The sequence below is a fragment of the Lemur catta genome, chromosome 6, assembly GCF_020740605.2.
Source record: "Lemur catta isolate mLemCat1 chromosome 6, mLemCat1.pri, whole genome shotgun sequence".
Lineage (NCBI taxonomy): Eukaryota > Metazoa > Chordata > Mammalia > Primates > Lemuridae > Lemur > Lemur catta.
The window spans coordinates 55,144,680-55,164,452 of record NC_059133.1 but is presented as its reverse complement, the minus strand read 5'-3'; the positions used below and the strand labels follow the sequence as shown (position 1 = coordinate 55,164,452).

Below are 19,773 nucleotides of genomic sequence, written 5' to 3'. Positions count from 1 at the left end.
TTGAGGAGGAGAGAATGGGGCTCTGGGACCCAAAACTACATGTCTGCTCTGCACCCAGATTAGTCAGTCGATTAGTCTTAGGAGGCCAGACTCCTCTCTTGCTCTTTTCAGCAGAGAGACCCAAGACTCACGGCAGAGTGAATGAATGACACCATCAGGTGCCTTAGTCCTTCTAATCTTGTCCCACTACAGCCTGATTCTCAGGCTCTGATTCCCTAGGCAGTTAAAGAGAGATTCACTAGGGCCATTCTAACAAGGCTTTAGAAGAGAAGTAAAACCTGAAGGGAGGTGAAGGACAACCTAGTAAACGGAAGCAGGTTCTGTGACACGTAGGCCCAAGGGCCAGGAGCTGAGGATGGGAGTTGAGGGGGAACTGTTTGAGTTGGACACGGACCTACAACCACCCCAGCGCCCTGAGGGGTCAGAGACCGGTCCCCTCCCGCGTCTAGGTAAGTTCCACCCTCAAGGACCACAAGGAGCCAGGATCCGACAGCGCATCCCCGGACCAATCACAACCTTCCCTTCAGAAAGAGGGGGGGCCAAGGGGCGGGCTCCTCCTTGTCTCCGCCCCTTTAGGAGAAGAAACCAATCTCATTGCGCCTGGAAGAAGTAAACGCAATCGGAGTAACCAATTACACTGCGAAGCTTCTCGTGCGAGTCGCCCCCTCCAGCTGCGACACAGATGGCCCGCGAGCTCCTGGGTTCTGTAGTTTTCTCGGGATTCAAAAGGCCCGGTGCTGGAGTTAGCCCTTGCCGCTCCCCCGAGCCGCTTCCCTCTCCTCTAGCACGCATGCCCACGGCCTCATGGCCCGGGAGAGGGGAGGTGCGGTGAAGGAGGCGGAACGAAATTAAAAAACGAAGAAAACAGCCTTCGCTCTGGAAGCGACAGCGGAGGGGCGCGCTCCTCCCAGAAGGCGGTGCAGTGGACCTGGCGAAGCGCGCGGAGGGTTATGGGGCGGATAGCTCTGCTCCTGATGGAGACCCACGGAGGAGGGTGGGCGGGAGACTCCATGTCCCAGCATGCCCCGCGGCGGGCCCGACCGGCCGCGACTCCGGGCTTGGCCCCGGCCCTAGCTCGTCGGCGGTGTACTGTGGCGCGCGGAGGCTACAGTCACTGTGGCGCCCGCGGGGACGGAGGAGGGAATGAGTGAAGAGGAGCAAGGCTCCGGTACTACCACGGGCTGCGGGCTGCCTAGGTGAGCCGCCTAGTACTGGTCCCTGCAGGCCGAGAAACGTGGGGCGGTACGGAGAGGGTAGCTGCGCGGCCCCAGCATGCACCTGGCCTGTGGGGTGTTCCCGGCAAGCACTGGGGTAGTGGGCAGTGGTTCCCGGCATGCACCGGGGCTGTGGCTCCTGCCTTTAGCTTTAAATAGTTGGGGGTTGGCCCTGTTCCCAGGCTGCACTGAAGCACTGGGCTTTTATGCCCCCATGTTCAGTGCATTTGGTGGGTACTGGGTTCCTGGCCTGCAGTGTGTCAGGGGGCATGCACTTTCAACCTGCACTGGGGCACAGGATCCCACGCCTTAACTGAGACAGGAACAGAACAGTGCATTCCTTATTTGCCTTGGGCTAGTGGACCCTGCTTTCCCAACCTGCACCTCCACTTGGACCCCAGCCAGTGGATGCTATATTGCCTGGGTTCCCCTGGACCCTATGTCCCAGTAATGTGCCTAGGTGTGGTATGGTAGTGCTTGGCCAAGTGGGTGCAGAGAGGGAGGTGTGATTTGGGTCTGTGCCCCTTTCCCCAGTATAGAGCAAATGCTGGCCGCCAACCCGGGCAAGACCCCGATCAGCCTTCTGCAGGAGTATGGGACCAGAATAGGGAAGACGCCCGTGTACGACCTTCTCAAAGCCGAGGGCCAAGCCCACCAGCCTAATTTCACCTTCCGGGTCACCGTTGGCGACACCAGCTGCACTGGTGAGGAAGGCTTGGTCAGCCTGGCCGGGGTGTGCGTTCACAGGGCCCCGTGGCTTTGTTTATTGGAGTCTCTCTCTTCACAGTCTTCTCCAAGGCCAGTGAGGGAAGGAGAGATTTCAGGGGAAAAGCTACTGACTGGATTGGGAGAACAGGGCTGTGAGAAGGTGGGTAGGACTTGGGAGAGTTAGAGGAGCGAGCAGGACTACCACAGTGATCTGGCAGATCCCCATTACCCCAGAGGAAAAGTAAGAGGAGATAAACTGAAATCTCTGTGGAGTATTCGGGGGAGTGAGTGCCTGTTGTGCTGGGCCCTGTTCCAGGTGCTTAACCAAATTCCCATTTAATCTTAAACCTCAGTCTAACCAGTGATGTAGGTGGTAGTATCCCCATGTTGAATACGAGGAAACTGAGCATCAGAGATATTAAATGGCTTGTGCAAGATCATATGCCTAGTAAGTGGCAGAGCAGGGCTTGGACTCCAGAGCCTACCGTCTCTTTTTTTTTTTTTAGCTATCTCTATTTATTGAGGGAAAACAAAATGCCTTGCAAAGGAAAGTAAGGCAGAGATAGAATCTCTACCTAAGGTGTTTGAGCCTGAAGTCCTGCCTGGCATGGCTTGATTCTGGGAGCTAATGGAAAGAGAAGGGCTCTTCTTTCCAGCAGTCAGTGAAACACTTTCAGTCTTTGGTGGGGGGAGGTTGGTCACAGGGGGATTGGTTGACTCTCTCTGGCTGCAAGGAGAGAGGCTGTGGGATTCTGGTTTCTCTTCTGTCCTTCCAGTGACCTCCAGTATTGCCCACGCCCCCTCTCTCAGGTCAGGGCCCCAGCAAGAAGGCAGCCAAGCACAAGGCAGCTGAGGTGGCCCTCAAACACCTCAAAGGGGGGAGCATGCTGGAACCGGCCCTGGAGGACAGCAGGTGAGGGAGGAACAGCCAAGGCATCCTAGAAGCCCTGCCAGGAACCCAGGCCCCTGCACCACCCCCTCTCCCCTTAGGGTCAGCCTGGTGACTCTTAGTCACCCTGACCTGGCCTCTTCCTGAGGATTTCCTCTGGACCCAAACAGGGTGCTTCTAGGGCTTCTGCTGTGTGAAGAATTCTGGGGGGAATGGCCAGCCCCACTGAGGGGTTGTAGCTGTAGTTTGGGCCCGGGTTAGGGGGGGAAAGGGGTGGAGACCGAGGCTAGAGTTGCTCTCCAACATGCCTCCTCTTCCCAGCAAGATGTCCTTCCCTCTTCCACACCTGGGTTGGAGTTTGTTGCTCCCATGGTTCTTGGGTACAAAGAGACAGACCCCCTTTTCTGTTTAGCAGCAAATGATTCCAGGAGGAAGCTGTTGATTGAAACTCCCTGAATCTTTGGCTCAATGGGGAAGGAGTTCTCTTAGGGCATGGCCGGTCAGGAGGACCTGGGTCCCCCGCCCCTCTATTCCCCCTACACGTGGGTGTGAATCAAAGGCCCCCTTCCCCTCGGGAAGTTCTTTTTCTCCCCTAGACTCTTCACTGCCTGAGGACGTTCCAGTTTTTACTGCTGCAGCAGCTGCTACTCCTGTTCCATCTGCTGTCTTAACCAGGTATCTTGTGTCCCCTGACTGCTTGAGGGGGCAAGAAAGGGGTCCTGGCTCCTGGCCCGTCAGCCCTTGGATCCAGGCTGGTCAGGCATGAGGAAGTCTAAGCATAAACAGAATAGAATAGTTGGGGACCAGAGCTTGAAGAATTGCACCAGCTGGTAAACTCTTGGGACAGGAGGTAATTTATGATTTTTAAATAGCCATATGGATGATGTTTAGCCATGTTTAAAGGCCTTGCAAGCCCCATTTTCTTCTGGGTTGGCCACATGATGGTCACGTTTGTATCCCATTAGGTGCACCTGGGGATTTCTCTTTGGCCTTCTCCCACCATTCTGGCGAGATGGTGTCCACGCATTCCAGAATCGAAGTGGGCCTGGGACCTAGGGGAGGCCTCTCTTGAGTGGGAGGGGGAGAAAGCAGGCTAGGCAGACAGCTGCCTGCCTGGGGGGGAATCGGGAGGTGATAGCGGGAGAAACTAAAGCAGTGCCTAGGCCTTGGGCTCACAGACAGCCTCAGAAGGAACCATTCCCCTCGACTTTGGCCCTGGGCCCTTTTTCCTTCAGGACCCCTCCCATGGAGATGCAGCCCCCCGTCTCCCCCCAGCAGTCTGAGTGCAACCCTGTTGGTGCTCTGCAGGTGTGCCCCATCCTCATTTCCCATCATGCCTGTCTTCCTTTGAACCAGGGGCCATGAGGGAAGGTTATGTGTGTTTGGGGTGGGAGGGCAGTTACCTTACACTCAGGCCCTTTCTACCCCCTCTGTCTTTCCTCTCACCTGGAGTCTGAGGCTCCTGGGGTGGGAGGGCGAGTGGGTGGGTACCGGTGTGTGTATGAGGAGCCTTTTCTCACTCAGCCTTGTGCACCCTGTCTCCCTTCCAAGGAGCTGGTGGTGCAGAAAGGTTGGCGACTGCCGGAGTACACAGTGACTCAGGAGTCCGGGCCAGCCCACCGCAAAGAATTCACCATGACCTGCCGAGTGGAGCGTTTCATTGAGATTGGTAACCGGGCAGATGGGGGTTGTTACAGCTCCTATCCCGAAGCACTCCAGCCTGGCCATGAGGCAGCTCTGAGCCTCACTCTGCTCCACCCCTGCTGTCCTTGCTGCACGGCCCCTGGCTCAGTGCCTCCCTCTGAGCTGCTGCTTTGTACCCTGTCTGTCCCCCTCCTTTCCGGGGCTGACTAGGTTCTCAGGTGCATGGGCAGGTCCTGAGCTCCCCTTTCCAATTGACATCCTTGGGAGGGACCCTCAATCCAAGTATGACTTGGGTGGAAAGCACTGGGTCTGTTGAGAATCACAATCCAGCAACTCTCTCCCCACACACAGGCAGCGGCACTTCCAAAAAACTGGCAAAGCGTAACGCAGCAGCTAAAATGCTGCTTCGAGTGCACACAGTACCTCTGGATGCTCGGGATGGCAACGAAGCAGAGCCTGATGATGACCACTTCTCCATCGTGAGTGTGTGGGCCAGGTGCCGCGGGCCATCTTCCATGCCAGCGTAGGGCACCGGGGACTTGGGTCTGTGACTCTGGAGTGAGCCTCTCTGGGTCCTATGCCTGCTTCCACCCCAATTTTCCCGACCCAGGATTCCTTGGGCCCTCTCTGACCCTTGACTGCAGGCCCACCTGCTGAGCTGGCCCGTGGCAGGGGCCCTGTTGGCTTCTTTTACTGGGATGAAGAAGGCTGCCTGGCCATAGTTGGAGGGGGCCGTATAGGAATTGACTGGGGGGAGGCATCCTGGAGGAAGCATTCTTTGGGCTTTTCTCTCCTTGGACATTGAACGTCTAAATGCCTGGGTCCCACAGCCTCTGGCTGTATCTTTCTCATTGTCCCCATCTTGTCAGGGTGTGGGCTCCCGCCTGGATGGATTACGGAACCGCGGCCCAGGCTGCACCTGGGATTCTCTGCGGAATTCAGTGGGAGAGAAGATCCTGTCCCTCCGCAGTTGTTCCCTGGGCTCCCTGGGTGCTCTGGGCCCTGCCTGCTGCAGCGTCCTCAGTGAGCTCTCTGAGGAGCAAGCCTTCCACGTCAGCTACCTGGATATTGGTACGGCTAGTTGGGGACCCGGGGGATGGTGGGACTGGACCTGAGCAAATACAAGAGGGTCAGGAGGGGATGATGATGATGATGGCAATGCACCGCTGTCCGGGCTGCCCCACCCCCCTACCGCTACCTCCCTCCTCTCTCTTGGTCTCCAGAAGAGCTGAGCCTGAGTGGGCTCTGCCAGTGCCTGGTGGAACTATCCACACAGCCGGCCACCGTGTGTCATGGCTCTGCAACCACCAGGGAGGCAGCCCGTGGCGAGGCTGCGCGCCGTGCCCTGCAGTACCTCAAGATCATGGCTGGCAGCAAGTAAAGCCCCAGCTGGACTCATGGATGCACACCTTTTGCTCCCCGCTCTTCCTCCCTCGGGGCCTATGCATCTGCCCAGCTCTGGTACCCTCTGGAGGTGCCGTCTCTACCTCTGACACAGACTGCCTGCCTTCAGGCTGAGGAAGGCAAAGGCTGAAGAGCCAGGGACCACAGGGCCTCAGCCGGCCCAGGATCCATCCTCATTTTGTTGCTGATGAGTGGGAATGAAATTGCAGGTTCTCTGCTAGAGGCCAGAATAAATGTGCTGCTCCTTGGATTCTTAAACCCTGTTCTGTTTCCCTGAGTAGGGTGGACAGCGAAGGAGGTCAGCACCACGTTACTTCCCATTGTGCCTTCCTTTAGCTCCTTTGGTGTGCCCCCCTCATGCCTCGCATATTCATGTGTTTTCCTTTCTGCTGGCAGGAGGCTGGGTGCAGTGAACGTGAACCCTGTCAGCTGTGTTCCTGGAGAGTTTGGTTTGGTAGAGATGGAGGGGGTGGTTCTTGTCCTCAGGTTCCTTCCCAGCCCTTTGAAGGCACAGACACACATGGATTCAGAAGCCAGGCAGCTTTATTTGTCAGGGGGTGGGGGAGGGGGCACACATTAACACTTTTGGGTGTGGGCCTTGCATGCAAACACATCAGGGATGACATGTCACTTCTTCCCAAAGCGTTGAGGGGCAGCCAGGCTCCAGAACTGGGAGCTCAGCCCCTCTCCAGCCCGGGGACTCAGCCGTGCATTGCTCCAGGTACCCTGGGTATTTCTGCCAAACCTTAGGAGAGAGTTGTCCTCAGATGTAGGTCCCCTGCATCTCTCCCTTCTCTAGGCCCCTTCCTTCTCTTCCTCTGTCCCCTGCCCTTTCTACCCACGGCCCCTGCCATGCTGGTCTCCCTTTCAGACTTACCTCTGGGGTTGAAACAGGAAGGTTGGGCTCCGGCCGGGTCTCTCCATGGCCGGGAGCAGGGAGCGCAAGAGTGACCCAGGGGTCTGGGCATCCTTTGGTAGGCGGGGTCTGTTGTCTTCCTCCTATAGCAAGGGGGCATTGGGGAAAGAAGATGGGCAAATGCCCTGGATACTTAAGTCACAAGGGGAAGGCAGTAACTTCCAGGGGTAAATTGTAGGATTTGCGGACCTAGTGAAGACCGTGGCAGCCAGAGAGAGTATCTGAACCTAGAATACAAATCTCAGGTAGAGGAAAATGGTGATAGGGGGACGGGGGGCATCACTTACCATGAAGATCTGGTCTTCATCCTGGCCCCCCAGTCCTTCCGCGTGGCTCCATATTAACAGCAGCACCAGCAACACAGCAGCCTGCCTGGAATCCATGCTGCCATCCGCCTTCCTACAGCCACACCAGCCTCTTATACCTGCTGTCCCCCCTGTCCTCCACCCCCAACAGCAGCCTGAGGGGGAATCGAGAGCAGGCAATGGAAATGCACAGCTCCATTAGGAGCCTCCTGGGATCCCCTCCCATGACCACCCGGGACTTCCTGCTGTCAGCCTCCGGCCCCCAGCCCCTAAGCCTGAGGTTATAGACTTTATTAGATGCATAAATCTTGTTTCCAGAGCTTAAGAAGCATCATTAATTGCAGACGCTTTGTCAGAGCCAGGCCCTGGGGAGCCTTTATAAGCACCCCCAATTCTTCAACAGGTTGGAGAGCTTCAATTTATCTCTACCCTGCTTTCCTAACTTGTAGACTAAAGCATAGAGAAATTCTTGTCAGGCAGGGTCAGGTATTATTTTCTGGAACAGGAGAGAGGGAAGAGCCAGTGTGAAAACTGGCCAGGATGACACAGCCTGGTCCTCCCCTGGCTGGGGCCAGTGGTCAAGATCACACAGCCCTTTCCCACCTCTGCTTGGTGCCTCTTGGAGGGTTAAAAATGGAATCACTGCTCCAAGATTTGCTTGTGGATAGAAAAGTAAGATATAGAGGGAAACTAAAGGGTTTTGGAGCCCACAGAGAATGGGGTTGGCTTCAGATCTTTGTAGACAGACCCCCCCCCATATTCACCAGAAAGCACTGCTTTGGACCTATAGAGTTGCCCTCCGCAGCTGAAGCGCTGCTGCCACCCTGTGGTCACAACTTCTCACTGCCAGCTCTGGCCATTTCCTTTTTCTAGAAGAGAGCTCTTTCAAGAGGAACCTGAGGAGAGATCCTAGGGCCCTGACTCCCAAGAGTCCCAGGACAGGATACTGTGGGACTGGACCATCATTTTGTCCCACCTCCCTGTAGTCACCACAACCTCTGCCTGGCTCTGGTTCTCACATATTGGGGTAGAGTAGAATCCTGCCTTAGGAAAAATCGGAATCACTACTTCTCAGGGAGGGGCCCTTCAAAGTCATCCGGTGCAATTTCTTGGTAATCCTGGAATCCCTTTCTGAGCACCCCCACAATGTGGTTCTCTAGCCTGTGCTGAAGAGGTACCATGATGTTAACTCAGCCCTGAGCAAGCTATCTTCCTCTCTAAACTTCTGTTTCCTCACCTAAAACACGGGCACATTAAGAGGAACTACATCCTATGGTAAGCATTATTTGAGATACTTTTTGTAATCCATTCAGCACAGGATCTGGCCTAGAGCAAGTATCCTCAAAACGTTAGCTCTGGGGCCGGCGCGGTGGCTCACGCCTGTAATCCTAGCACTCTGGGAGGCCGAGGTGGGTGGATCGCTCCAGGTGCGGAGTTCGAGACCAGCCTGAGCAAGAGTGAGACCCCGTCTCTACTAAAAATAGAAAGAAATTATATGGACAACTAAAAATATATACAGAAAAAATTATTAGCTGGGCGTGGTGGGGCATGCCTGTAGTCCCAGCTACTCGGGAGGCTGAGGCAGGAGGATTGCTTGAGCCCAGGAGTTTGAGGTTGCTGTGAGCTAAGCTGATACCATGGCACTCTAGCCCGGGCAACAGAGCGAGACTCTGTCTCAAAAAACAAACAAACAAACAAAAACAGCTGTGATTACCTTGTACACTCCAGTCCTGGGGAACTTACCATCTCTTGAGACAGCCTTTGGACAGGTTTATCCTTGTGCCAAGGGGCTTCAATCTCCCTGTGGAGTCTACCAAGGGTCTTAGTTTGCTCCATTAAAGCTCTCAGAACATTTCTCATCTCTTTCATGTGTTTGAAGACAGATTTCATTCTTCCACTCCATAGTCTTTTTTGCTCAAGGGGAAGTACCCCCTCCTTTAAACCAACGCATCTAGGAACCAACTTACACTTTAGATATGTAGATTAGAGCAGGTTTTGGTCTGGGTGTTCCAGATACTATATTTTTATTAATGGAGTCTAAGCTAGGGTGAACCTTTTTTTTTTTTTAAACATGGAACACTTCCCGAATTTGCATGTCATCCTTGCGCAGGGGCCATGCTAATCTTCTCTGTATCGTTCCAACTTTAGATATGTGCTGCCAAAACGAGCACAGGGTGGGCCTTTTTGTGAGCTTTGTCTCATGGTTGGTTTCAGGCATAGAAACTGACATTCATCCTCATTACATCTTGTAGTTAACTGCGTCTTCAAAGGGAGTATCAAGTCCATGGGTAGTTGGTTCTGTGGGAAGTGGCTCCTGCATCCCACCGTGGTCCTTGTCTGTTCCTACCTGACGGAGGTGCAGAGAAGCCGGGTTGTGAGGATGGGTGGGGCATTGCAAAGAGTGGCTGTGGGCCAGACAGAACGCAGTTTTAATCCTAGCTCTTGCACTTCACTGTGTGACTTACCTAAACCTTAGTTCATCGTCAGTAAAATGAAGCCACTACTCCTGTTATAAAGAGGTGGTTGTGAACATGACAGCATCCTCTCATTCCATCTAGCACGCGGCAGGCAGTGAATGTTTACCACCCTGCTGCTGCTCCTAATATTTCCCTCACCACCAATTACAAGTGGATCTGAGATGAGGCTGCACTCAGAAAGGGGCTGGTCTAGCTGGCTCCCTATGCCCAGGATGGAGGTGACTGGCCTCTCCTTTCGTTAGAAGTTGGAATGCAATGCATTCCTTCCTCTAACCTGGTAAACTGCCCTGCCTTCAGAGCGCATTCCCACTTCTAAAACCTGTCAATCTTGGCTTTGGTGCTGGCTTCCGGCAACCTCCCTTCTTACCTTTCTCTGGACCCCCATGTGCTCCTGACCACAACTCAATGAAGACCACCACTGCCTTTCCCCTAAAGAGGCTGAGGCTCTCTATTTGTGTCAATTGTCTACCAAACACCAGCCACAAAAAGCTTTTAAAATAATTTCTCTCCTATTGGGAAAACTCAGAAGCACCTGCTGTCTCTTTTGTTCTCTGGTGAGTGCTCTCCTGATGCCCAGGAACCTTGTCTCCAAGGCAGTCCACAGATCTGTGCTCTGGTCCCCGTGCCTTCTGTCGTGCTTTGTAATTTATATAAATCATCCACCTTCTCTAGGCTGTGTCTCCCCTGCATTAAAAAGTAGGGACAAGAATCCATGTTCCTTCTGTCCTAAAAAATGGGAGAGTGAGGAAGATGACAGACATGAAAGCCCAGTGAGTTCCCAGAAGAGCGGACAATGGGACTTGTAGATCAGAGTAGTGAAGCATCAGACATAACAGTGGTTCTCTTGATAGTTTAATGTTATATTTGCAGCATAAATAAGGCACAATATATGCCAGGGCAAGGGAGGGAGGGAGAAGGCATGGCTGGAGGGATAATTGCTAAGTGGCAAGGGGGAAGGAAGAAGGGACGGTTAGGGAGAATAGAGCAAAGCCCCTGCCTCAGCCCCGTCCCGGGAGATTGTGAGAGCCTGCTCACAGGGATCATGCTGAATCAGGTGGAGGGGACGAGGAAAAAGACAGTTTTGTAACAAAATAGCCTGTAGCACTGCATCCTCCTACCTGTCAAAGTCCACCACTGGGGTCTGGAGAGACCCAGACCCAGAGTCAAGTTCCTTGATAAGATGGAGAGGTGTTGCTACATGTCAAAAATATATAGATGAACAGAGATATAATCATAGATATACACTGCTTTCTTTTCAATAGATACTATGTCAGGATGCAGCAGCCTCCACCCTGGGGGCTCATCTCCTCCCTGCCTGAAAGGGGTGTGTGTGTGTGTGTGTGTGTGTGTGTGTGCGCGTGTGCGTGTGCGTGTGTGTGTGTGTGTGTGTGTGTGTGTGTAACCGGACAGCTAAAGCTCCAGCTGGTCCTGAATGTAACAAAGAATGTGGAGTGACCAGTCTGCAAAGGAATATGGGACAACTCCTGTCCAGACCAACACAGGGATAGGTTTTAGGGAAAACACTAGAAGAAAGACAAACCTAGATTTTGAGATCAGTGATGTGGTGGTTGTTTTAATGGGAAGGGAGGGAGGGACTGGAGGGACTGGAAGAAATAGAAAAATGTTAGTGCTAAGGCAGAGGATGGTATTTAAAATATCCTCGACACCCTGTAAGAATTTCCCAGCTTGCCCCCAAGGCAATGGTTCCCAAAGTTTAGTGTGCATTAGAATCACCTGGAGTGCTTGCTAAAACCTGCCCCCAGAGTTTCTGACTCAGCAGGTCTGGGATGGGGCCCAAGAATGTGCATTTCTAACAAGTTCCCAGATGACAGAGATGCTGTTGTCGCTGGTCCTGGACCAGATTCTGAGAACAACTGCCCTAAGGTAAAGTCAATGAAACTAGTGCTCACAGCCACTTCTTACAGCTAAAAACCTCACTCACCAGTAGTTAATGCTAGTGAGAAATCTCTGTGCTACTAGCCCCCCATTAAAAAAATAAAATAAACCCTAGCAGCTATGATACAAACCTGAATCTACAAAGGACATAAGCTGCCTTAACCTGCCCTACTCTCCCCAGCCTTTTCTCATTCTGGGGTAGGACTTTATCCCAAAGAGAGACAATTCAACTGGTGCAGAGGGTAGGAATGTTGGCCAGCAGCCACCTAAGCTCATTCCTGCTGGGTTACCACCCTGGGGTGGGTGGGTTGGGATTTATCTCTGTATGCACAAGTATGTGTGCAAACAGAAAAATAGAGAAATCAGTTCTATACTATGAGAGGGATGTAGCTTTGTGGGAGGCTGTAGTGGGGCTGGGAGGGTCCTCTAATCTGCCTTAGGAGCCTCACATGTCCTATTCCTTTGCAGCCTCCCGACCCCTGTCAAGTCTAAACTGAGCAGAAAGAGCATATCAACAAAAGCATATATGACAGGGGTCATATATTCCAGAAGACTGGAATCTAAACAGACTGGTTATGAAATTAAAAAAAAGAAATAATATATTTCCTTCCTGTGTATACAATGTACAATATTACTGGAAAATAATGATTTGGGGATGGGAAGGAAGTTATAAAAGAAAGGGGGAGATTTTGGTAAGGATAACTATTTTAGGGGCTAGCACCTTTAAGGAGCCTCTCAGTATGGTGCAGGGGAGCCTCAGAAACCAAAGCAAGTATTTTTTTGGTGTCTGCGTGGTGGTTCAGGATGTAGATAGAACACGGTTATGGTCAAGCACTCCCTCTACCAGGATGGGTGGTGCTGGAGGGCAGTGAATCAAAAAAGGAACTGTCTGTCTCTAGTTTAGGATTGTTTAAAAAAAATAAAAAAGAAAGAAAGAAAGAAGCTAGATTGCTTCTTGCCCTTTTGGCTAAGATCAAGTGTAAAGAAAGGAGCTGAGAACAACAGAACAGGGATGGAAGGCAGCAAGGTGAGGCTCAATTAGCTCAACTCCTCTTTAACCACTACCTGTTGTCCATGGTCTAGTGCTCAGGGCCAAGGAGAGGAGTGGAGGCTGAAGGAAGCCAGATTTGGGATGTACAACCAACAGGGAAAGAATAAGTAAATGAGCTGACTTTTTTTTAACCTCCCGAGTAGTGTGGGAGGCTTTCTCAAACTTTTCAATGCTAAGCAAGCTTTCTTTTAAGGGAATGAGGCAGAAAGTGTGCAGACCAGAAGACCTGGTTCTGACTCCTTTCTCTATGGCCTTGGGTATCTAGCAGCTAGCTGTGTCTCTGGAGTGAGCTGGGAAGCCTGAGTCCTGTTTTCACTCAGAAGAGTCCAAGACACACTCTCAGCTCCTTTCTGAAAGTGTCCTCCCTTAGGCTGCTAGAAAGGCCATGGTCTTTAAGAAGGGCTAAGTGACACCCTCTGTGATGTGTGGTTCTGGTCCAGATGAGTCTGGAAGACAAAGATCAGGGGAGAGTGACCACATGGCTGGCAGCAGTAACAAGAGAAGTGATGTTCCTCCTGACTACTGGAGAAGTGTCAGGGTAAGCAAATGCTCTGCCTTCTTAGTGAGACCGAGGACCAACTCAAGAGCTGTCTGGGGAGGGCGGGTTCTGTCCTGCCCCTTCCTCATTTCAGTGCCACTTCCCTACTACGGTTCTGGCAATGGTCCTCATTTAGGTCCCCTATGCTAACTTCCCACTGATGAAATAAGGACTCGGAGAATTAGACATGGGGGCTAAGAATCTAAAAAGACTCTCTACATAAATTAGCCACCCATGCCACAGGTGTGACTAAAAAAAAAAAAATAGCCACCTGACACAGGGACAGACTGGCAGGGCATGTTTGCAGTGACAAATTGATTCTTTTTTTTTTATTTTTATTTTTTGACAAATTGATTCTTAACTTTAAAAACACTTTACTGAAGCGGGAAGAAAAATAGTCAAGGGTCTTATGAAAGCTCCTTAGGAGCCATAAACTCTGTCAAGCTTTAGGGCAAGGCTGCTAGTGGGAAATCAAGACAACAAAAAATGAAACAAAAATCTAAAGCAGGAGAAAATTCCAGGGAGCAGCCATCTAAAGGAGAGGTCCTGAGCACAAGTTATGGCTGTGAATTTTTAAAGGCAAGCGAAGTCCCTGGAGGTGGTAACCTGCATTGTGACCATCTGCCATAACATTTGCTAGTCTGAGTCACTTCAGGGGCCGTTCCTGTTGGGTGTCTGCTGGTAGAGGATGAGAAAATTGTGTTTTCTCGACTCTTCACCAAGGTATGGCTTGTTCTGCACTGGCTCTGAAAAGCAGGAGGGGAAATTTTAAAAAATGCAGAACATGTCACCTGGTTCAGTATATCACTCTAAGGAAATGGGAATCTCGTAGCTTGGAATAATTTTCTCATTTTCCTATGACAGCCAATTTTGGAAGACAAAATAAGCAAGGAAGTTGGCAGTTATTTTGTATGTATAATGGAGGTAGGAGAGATGGAGAAAAGGACATTCTAGGCCTGGGCAGATGGCAGAAGGTGGCTCTGGGACAACTGGAAGGGTTTCACACTGAAGTGCTATTAACGTTGACCTATCTATCCACAGGCCTCTGGCTTTGGATTGCTTCCTATGGCCGTGCAGAAATTGCGTAGTTCAGAGCCAAGAGAAGATGAGAAGTCCTAATGGAGAAGAAAGAGGGACAAGAGGGATGAATTTCTCCCCCTGCAATCCAACTCTTCAAAGTAATGGTTGAGAGGGATAGTCACCAATTTCCCAGGCAGGCCAGACCCTGGGCTCCTCTGCTGAGATCAATACAACACCTTCCCTCTCCCCTTCCTTCCTCTATCTAATCTCACATTTAAAAAAACCCACTTGGGACCTTGGCTATGATGCTTTGGAATCCTGGAGCTTATTTTATGGAGAAACATTGCATTTAGGGGGCAGAGGGCAGAAATGAGTTGAGGAAATTCTGCAGGACCAGTGGCTAGGCCAGGAATCTGGTCAAAGAGAAAAGGTAGTCTAGAGGGCAATGGGCACTTGCGAATACAAGACCCTAGCTCAGAAAAGAAGACAGATTTGTGAGGCAGAGAGATGGGGTAGAGCAAGGGAACTTAACAGTCCCTACACGACAGCCTGCAGGAGGGCTGCATCTGAACTAGTTACAGAAGAGAGATAGGCGGTAATGTTGACAGGGGAATGAAGAGAGAGAGGCAGGAGCAGAAAGATGACCAAAGGCCAGTGCAAGGACTTACGCCTGTAATCCTAGCATTCTGGGAGGCTGAGGTGGGAAGATCACTTGAGCTTAGGAGTTGGAGACCAGCCTGAGCAAGAGTGAGACCCCATCTCTACAAAAAATAGAAAAATTAGCTGGGCGTCTTGGTGTGCACCTATAATCCCAGCTACTCATGAGGCTGAGGCAGGAGGATCACTTGAGCCCAGAGTTTGAGGTTACAGTGAGCTACAATGATGCCACTGCACTCTACCCAGGATGACAGAGCAAGATTCTGTCTCAAAAAAAAAAAAAAAAAAAAAAAAAAAAGACCAAAGATGACAATATGTATGCTTTGGCCAGTAAACTCTTATAAAACATAAAAGAATCAATTAATCCAGTAACCTGATGGAACAAGCTTTAAACTACATTGTTCCTGCCGACCCTGATGATTAGAACTGAAGGAAGATGGAGGGGAGGAGAGGGAATCAACCAGTCAGACATGGGCTCTTTCCCTACCAAGAAATCTCTAATAATAAGGCCACAAGATAAGGAAAGACCCCACCATTAGACTAGGTAAAGTCAAGAGACAAAATGAGGTACTCAAATAGCTCTGGAAATAGACGAGAAAGAACTAGAACTCCTGGGGTTTTGTTTGCTTCTTTTTGCTTTTTTTTGGTGGCAGGTAGGGAGAAGGAATAAAGCTTATAGAAGTGCTGGAAAATACTGCTACTTCATACATCAAAGGTAAACTTACATTCTCCATAAGTGAATGTTTTAACTAGAATTTAGAAAGGGGAAAAAGGGATAAATAAGCAGCTACTGGGAGACAAAGTCCTGAGTCCATAGGGTGGCTGGGGGATGGGTCAGCGGGTGATATGCCATCAAATCTAGCCTCCCTCTATCTGGCAGGAAGTGGCATGCTGGTAAGGAACAAGAAGGTAACAGCCATGGCTTAGTGGGAGAAGAGGGAACTGAGAAACCCCAAACCTAGAAGTGCAAGGGTTAGTGTTAAAAGAGAGAGATACACGTGCATGGGGTAGGGTGATTGTTCGGACCATCTGGAAAGGCCTTTGGCTGTGGGTACATCAGAAACCCCACCCTTGGCGGATGATCTATGAGGCTCTGGGGCTCAGAGGCCCCCAGTACAGGTGTCAAACGTACATGACCATGTGGCTGCAGAGAAAAGCTCGATGTATGTCCGTTACTCACAACACACAATTTCACCCCCCACGTATTGCCACATCCAAGGCAGATGGAAGGGGATAAGATGACATCTCTCTTGGCTCCTGGGCGGGCGAGCTCTGGCTGGGGACCTCTCCACCAGGGGAGGCATCATCTGCCCGCAGACTGAGACTGTGGGGTCATGATCACATGCGACTGTATCGGCATGCTCACTTCTGTCCTTTGGCTGGCCATCTGAGTGAGGACCGAGGTGGCTACAGCTTCAGCTGCAGAGCGAACACTGAGGCCATTGCTAGGGACTGTTGCTGAGCTGTGCTGAATCACAGGGGCCGGAGAACCCGTTGGCTCTGAGCTTTCCTTGGGGCTTTCTGCCAGGAAGGAGGAACAAAGAAGAGAGCAAGTGGTTAGAAAACAGAATGGAGAAAGAGGCAGGACAACCTTCTGCCATAATTCTAAAGGAGTTCACAGGAAAATGAACTTTTTGGGAGGAAAGCTCCCAAGAATCCTGGCTACTAAGTCATAAATGGGCTAGGAAATGGGAAGGTGTAAGAAGGGAAGAAAGAACTCAGCCAAGATTAAAATATCTATCCCAATAAAGTGAATCCCCAACATGTTAATTACACTATCTGGCTTCTAGGTCTTTGCACAGTTCATTACCCCTATTTGGAACACTTTTCCTCTTATTCTTGCCTGTTTTAAAATAGATCACTTTTTAGCTATCCTCTCTGATCAATTCCCACAGGAATAGAATCATTCTACTATTTTTTATGTTCCTTTAGCATATAGTTGCACCACAGGTAAATCTGATAAATATCTAGCTATAATCAAATGATGTTATAAATGGCCAGTCCTTGGCCAAAGTTCAGTTAACACATAAAATTACAAAGAGGTCTGTTTGACCCTCCTGACTATCAATTAGCTAGGCAGTAATGATTTAAAACATTTATTACGAGCTATGCCATTCCACCTAAAGTGACAATAACATTTCACTACTAAACATAGATATCTGAGCTGCATACAGTGGTAACTTCATGTTGCTCATCAGTCAAGGAGTTTTATTAAACATCAGATAGCTTCTGTGGCTGCTTAAACAGAGATATGTGGAATAAGGGCAAACTTCTAATGGTTGTATTTCTGACCTTTTGATGAACACCTGAGTCTTCTTTCAGGATTCAAATATTGCCTCCTCTGTGAAACCGTCTTTGTTACCCTCAGAAAATTAAGTGTTTCATCTTTTGTGTTTTCAGAATATATACTTACTTATTCATCAAACATTTGCTAAGCATCATCCATGTACCAGGCACAGGCACACAGAGAATAAAAGGGGAATTCTGTCCTCAGGAAGCTCCCCATGCAGGGGCTGCTTGACTGGGATATCTGTCCTTATTTGCTCACGGGTTACATGATCCTTTCAAAGGCAGTGACAATGTTTTATTTGTCTTGTGCCAAGTACTTACCATAACGTCTATATCACACAGCAGGAACTAAATACATCTTTGCTGTAATGAATAGTTTAATGGATTGACTACAGGTCAGAGTTCTTGCAGGGACTAAATAGAAAACTTACTGTATATAGATTACATACTAGTAAATACTCAGTCCTTGTCTTCCTTAGCCTGTCAATAGAATTTGAAATAGCTGATCACTAAATTTGAAATGCTTTCCTATCTTGAGGGACAGAACACACCACGTCCAGCCACTTAGCTGGTTTTCCTCCTATCTTCCTGGCTGCTCCTTCTCAGTCTCTTACGGGTTCTTTCTCATCTCTTTGGACTTTCATCTCTTTGGAGCTCAGTCCTGGGACTACTTCTCTTTTTCTATCTATGCTGTCACCATGGGGACTTCATCTAGTTTCAAGGCTTTAAAAACTAACTATATGCTGTTGATTCCCAAAGTTTTATCTTTAGCTTTTCCTCTGAACTGCAAACCTGTATAACCAACTGCCTGCTTGATAGCTCCACCTGTAAGCCTAATAGGTTTCTTAAACATAGCTTGAAAAACAAACAAAAAAACATAGCTTGTCCAAAGCTGAGCTCCTGATGTACCTCCCAGACCATTTCCTCTTCCACTTTTGCCTATTTAAATTAATGACAACTCCATTCTTCTAGTTGCTGAGGCAAAAACATTGGTGCCATTTTTGATTCTTCTTTTTTTCATATATACCATCCCATCAGGCTGTCATCCAACCCTGTCACTCTAATTTCAAAATAAATCCTGAATTCAACCTCTTCTCACTACTTTCACTATGACCATCGTGGGCCAAGGTTCCATCATTTCTTGTTTATATTATTATTATAATAATACATATTTTTGAGATGGAGTCTCACTCTGTTGCCCAGACTAGAGTGCAGTGGCATTATCATAGCTCACTGCAACCTCAAACTCCTGGGCTCAAGCCATCCTCCTGCCTCAGCCTCCTAAGTACCTGGGACTACTGGCATGTGCCACCACACTCAACTAATTTTTTCTATTTTTTGTAGAGATGGGGTCTTGTTGTTGCTCAGGCAGGTCTCAAACTCCTGGCCTCAAGCAATCCTCCCACCTCGGCCTCCCAAGAATGCTAAGATTACAGGCATGAGCCACCCTGCCCGGCCTTCTTGCTTGTATTATTGCAACAGCCTCCTAAGTGGACTGCCAGCTTCTGCCCTTGCACCGCCGACATCTGCAGCAGAGGAATACTGTTCAAATGTTGAGTCAGATCAGTCAAGTCATTCCTCTGCTGAAAACAAACTAATGGCCCTCAATGTAGAGTAAAAGCCGGGCTTCTCACTATGACTGATGAGACCCTAAGTGAAATGCTCCTATTACCTTCCCTACTTCATCTCCCACCCCCCACTCCAGCCACACCAGCCTCCTTGATGTTCCTAGAATGTACCAGGCACACTCCCACCTTGGGTCTTCGCATTTGCTGATCACACTCTTCCCTGAAGTACTTTTCTTCCATGTAAATGCATGGCTAGCTACCTTACTTCCTTCAGGTCTTTATTCAAAAGCCACCTAACCTAAAATTTCAATCTTGCTGCCAACATTTCATATCACCCTTCATCTGTTTTACTTTTTCTTCTACCATATATTTTGCCTATTTATCTTGTTTATTGTCTGTCTCACCTACTAAAATATAAGCTCCTCAAGGGCCGGGATTTAACCTAATCTATTTGGTTCCCTATTATATCCCCAGCATGTAAAACAGTGCCTGGCACAAAACTGACTATCAATATCTGCTTAATGAATGAATGTACCCTGAAGTAGAAATTTACATTAAAATTTAAACAGAGATGTCTTAAATTGGTGATATGGTTATTCTTTTTCTATGGGAACACATCTCTGAAATGATAAAGACGGTTAGTGAAAAAATAATTCAATATATCAAAACTTGATAGCCAGCATTTCTATGAATTTATTTAATTTGCAAAGGAAAACTAGCATTTATTACCTTTTACTGCCCATAAGCATATTATTCACAGCAATTTTAACTTCAGAATTGTGCATGTCCTGAACACAACTCTGTGGGCATCGCCTTCTAGCACTATTTTATGTATGCTCATAGATTATAAACTGAAACATCAGCCATCATTAGAAAAAATATACCCCCAAATCCCGATTCTTAACCAATCCTAATCTATCAACTACTGTTTATATCTTCTCTAGGCTAAGACAATGTCTTTGAAATAAGAAACACCTGGATGTAAATCTTGGCTCCACCACTTTACCAGCTGTGTAACCTAATCTGAATGCAGTTTTCTCATGTATAAAGGTAGATAATATCTATTTCATGAAAGAATTGGGAAGATGGTAGAGTGCCTAACACAAAATAGGCACCCAGGAAATTTTGCTACCCATCATCCTTAACTGTAATAGATAACTAAGATAACTCTATTATTTTGACAACTATATTGTTGTC

At 49.2% G+C, this 19,773-nt stretch overlaps 3 protein-coding genes and 1 non-coding gene across 9 annotated transcripts in view; 1 reads left to right on the top strand and 3 right to left on the bottom strand.

The window, feature by feature from the left end:
- The first annotated feature begins 672 nt into the window (after positions 1-672).
- Positions 673-6,117, top strand: TARBP2 (TARBP2 subunit of RISC loading complex). 3 transcript variants are annotated; one of them, XM_045553864.1, is made up of 9 exons: positions 673-1,196; positions 1,749-1,918; positions 2,733-2,835; positions 3,391-3,486; positions 4,047-4,119; positions 4,363-4,480; positions 4,807-4,934; positions 5,325-5,526; positions 5,682-6,117. In XM_045553864.1, the coding sequence occupies exons 1-9, from the start codon at positions 1,144-1,146 to the stop codon at positions 5,834-5,836; spliced, it is 1,098 nt and encodes a 365-aa protein (XP_045409820.1). In that variant the 5' UTR covers positions 673-1,143; the 3' UTR covers positions 5,837-6,117. The 3 variants fall into 3 exon arrangements, with proteins under 3 accessions (XP_045409820.1, XP_045409819.1, XP_045409821.1); XM_045553863.1 differs by having other exon boundaries at positions 676-1,196; positions 5,679-6,117; XM_045553865.1 differs by lacking the exon at positions 673-1,196 and adding an exon at positions 1,370-1,444 and having other exon boundaries at positions 5,679-6,117.
- Positions 6,118-6,384: 267 nt separating this feature from the next.
- NPFF (neuropeptide FF-amide peptide precursor) lies at positions 6,385-8,515 on the bottom strand. Its single transcript, XM_045553834.1, has 3 exons — positions 7,063-8,515; positions 6,737-6,858; positions 6,385-6,604 (listed from the first exon to the last, which is right to left on the bottom strand). The coding sequence occupies exons 1-3, from the start codon at positions 7,156-7,158 to the stop codon at positions 6,487-6,489; spliced, it is 336 nt and encodes a 111-aa protein (XP_045409790.1). The 5' UTR covers positions 7,159-8,515; the 3' UTR covers positions 6,385-6,486.
- A 196-nt stretch (positions 8,516-8,711) lies between these two features.
- Positions 8,712-19,773, bottom strand: part of ATF7 (activating transcription factor 7) — an 89,825-nt gene continuing 78,763 nt past the window's right edge. For 2 of the 4 annotated variants that reach the window (XM_045553831.1, XM_045553830.1), the window contains exons 12-13: positions 15,900-16,240; positions 9,595-10,241 (exon numbers count right to left, since the gene is read on the bottom strand). In XM_045553831.1, coding sequence (XP_045409787.1) covers positions 16,023-16,240 — 218 coding nt within the window. In that variant the 3' untranslated portion in view covers positions 9,595-10,241; positions 15,900-16,022. Of the gene's footprint in view, positions 9,486-9,594; positions 10,242-15,899; positions 16,241-19,773 lie in introns of those variants that run through there. The other 2 variants (XM_045553832.1, XM_045553833.1) reach the window with 2 other exon arrangements.
- Positions 9,146-9,251, bottom strand: LOC123640835. The gene has a single exon (XR_006736079.1). It is a non-coding gene; the product is annotated as a U6 spliceosomal RNA (small nuclear RNA).

Excerpts from the sequence above, each read along its gene's own strand:
- NPFF (XM_045553834.1), bottom strand. The coding sequence starts at position 7,158 with ATGGATTCCAGGCAGGCTGCTGTGTTGCTGGTGCTGCTGTTAATATGG. Across the intron at positions 6,859-7,062 it reads ATGAAGACCAGATCTTCATG|GAGGAAGACAACAGACCCCG; the intron begins GTAAGTGATGCC and ends CCCTTGCTATAG. Across the intron at positions 6,605-6,736 it reads TTCCTGTTTCAACCCCAGAG|GTTTGGCAGAAATACCCAGG; the intron begins GTAAGTCTGAAA and ends CTCTCTCCTAAG.
- TARBP2 (XM_045553863.1), top strand. The coding sequence starts at position 1,144 with ATGAGTGAAGAGGAGCAAGGCTCCGGTACTACCACGGGCTGCGGGCTG. Across the intron at positions 4,120-4,362 it reads ACCCTGTTGGTGCTCTGCAG|GAGCTGGTGGTGCAGAAAGG; the intron begins GTGTGCCCCATC and ends CTCCCTTCCAAG. Across the intron at positions 5,527-5,678 it reads CGTCAGCTACCTGGATATTG|AAGAGCTGAGCCTGAGTGGG; the intron begins GTACGGCTAGTT and ends CTTGGTCTCCAG.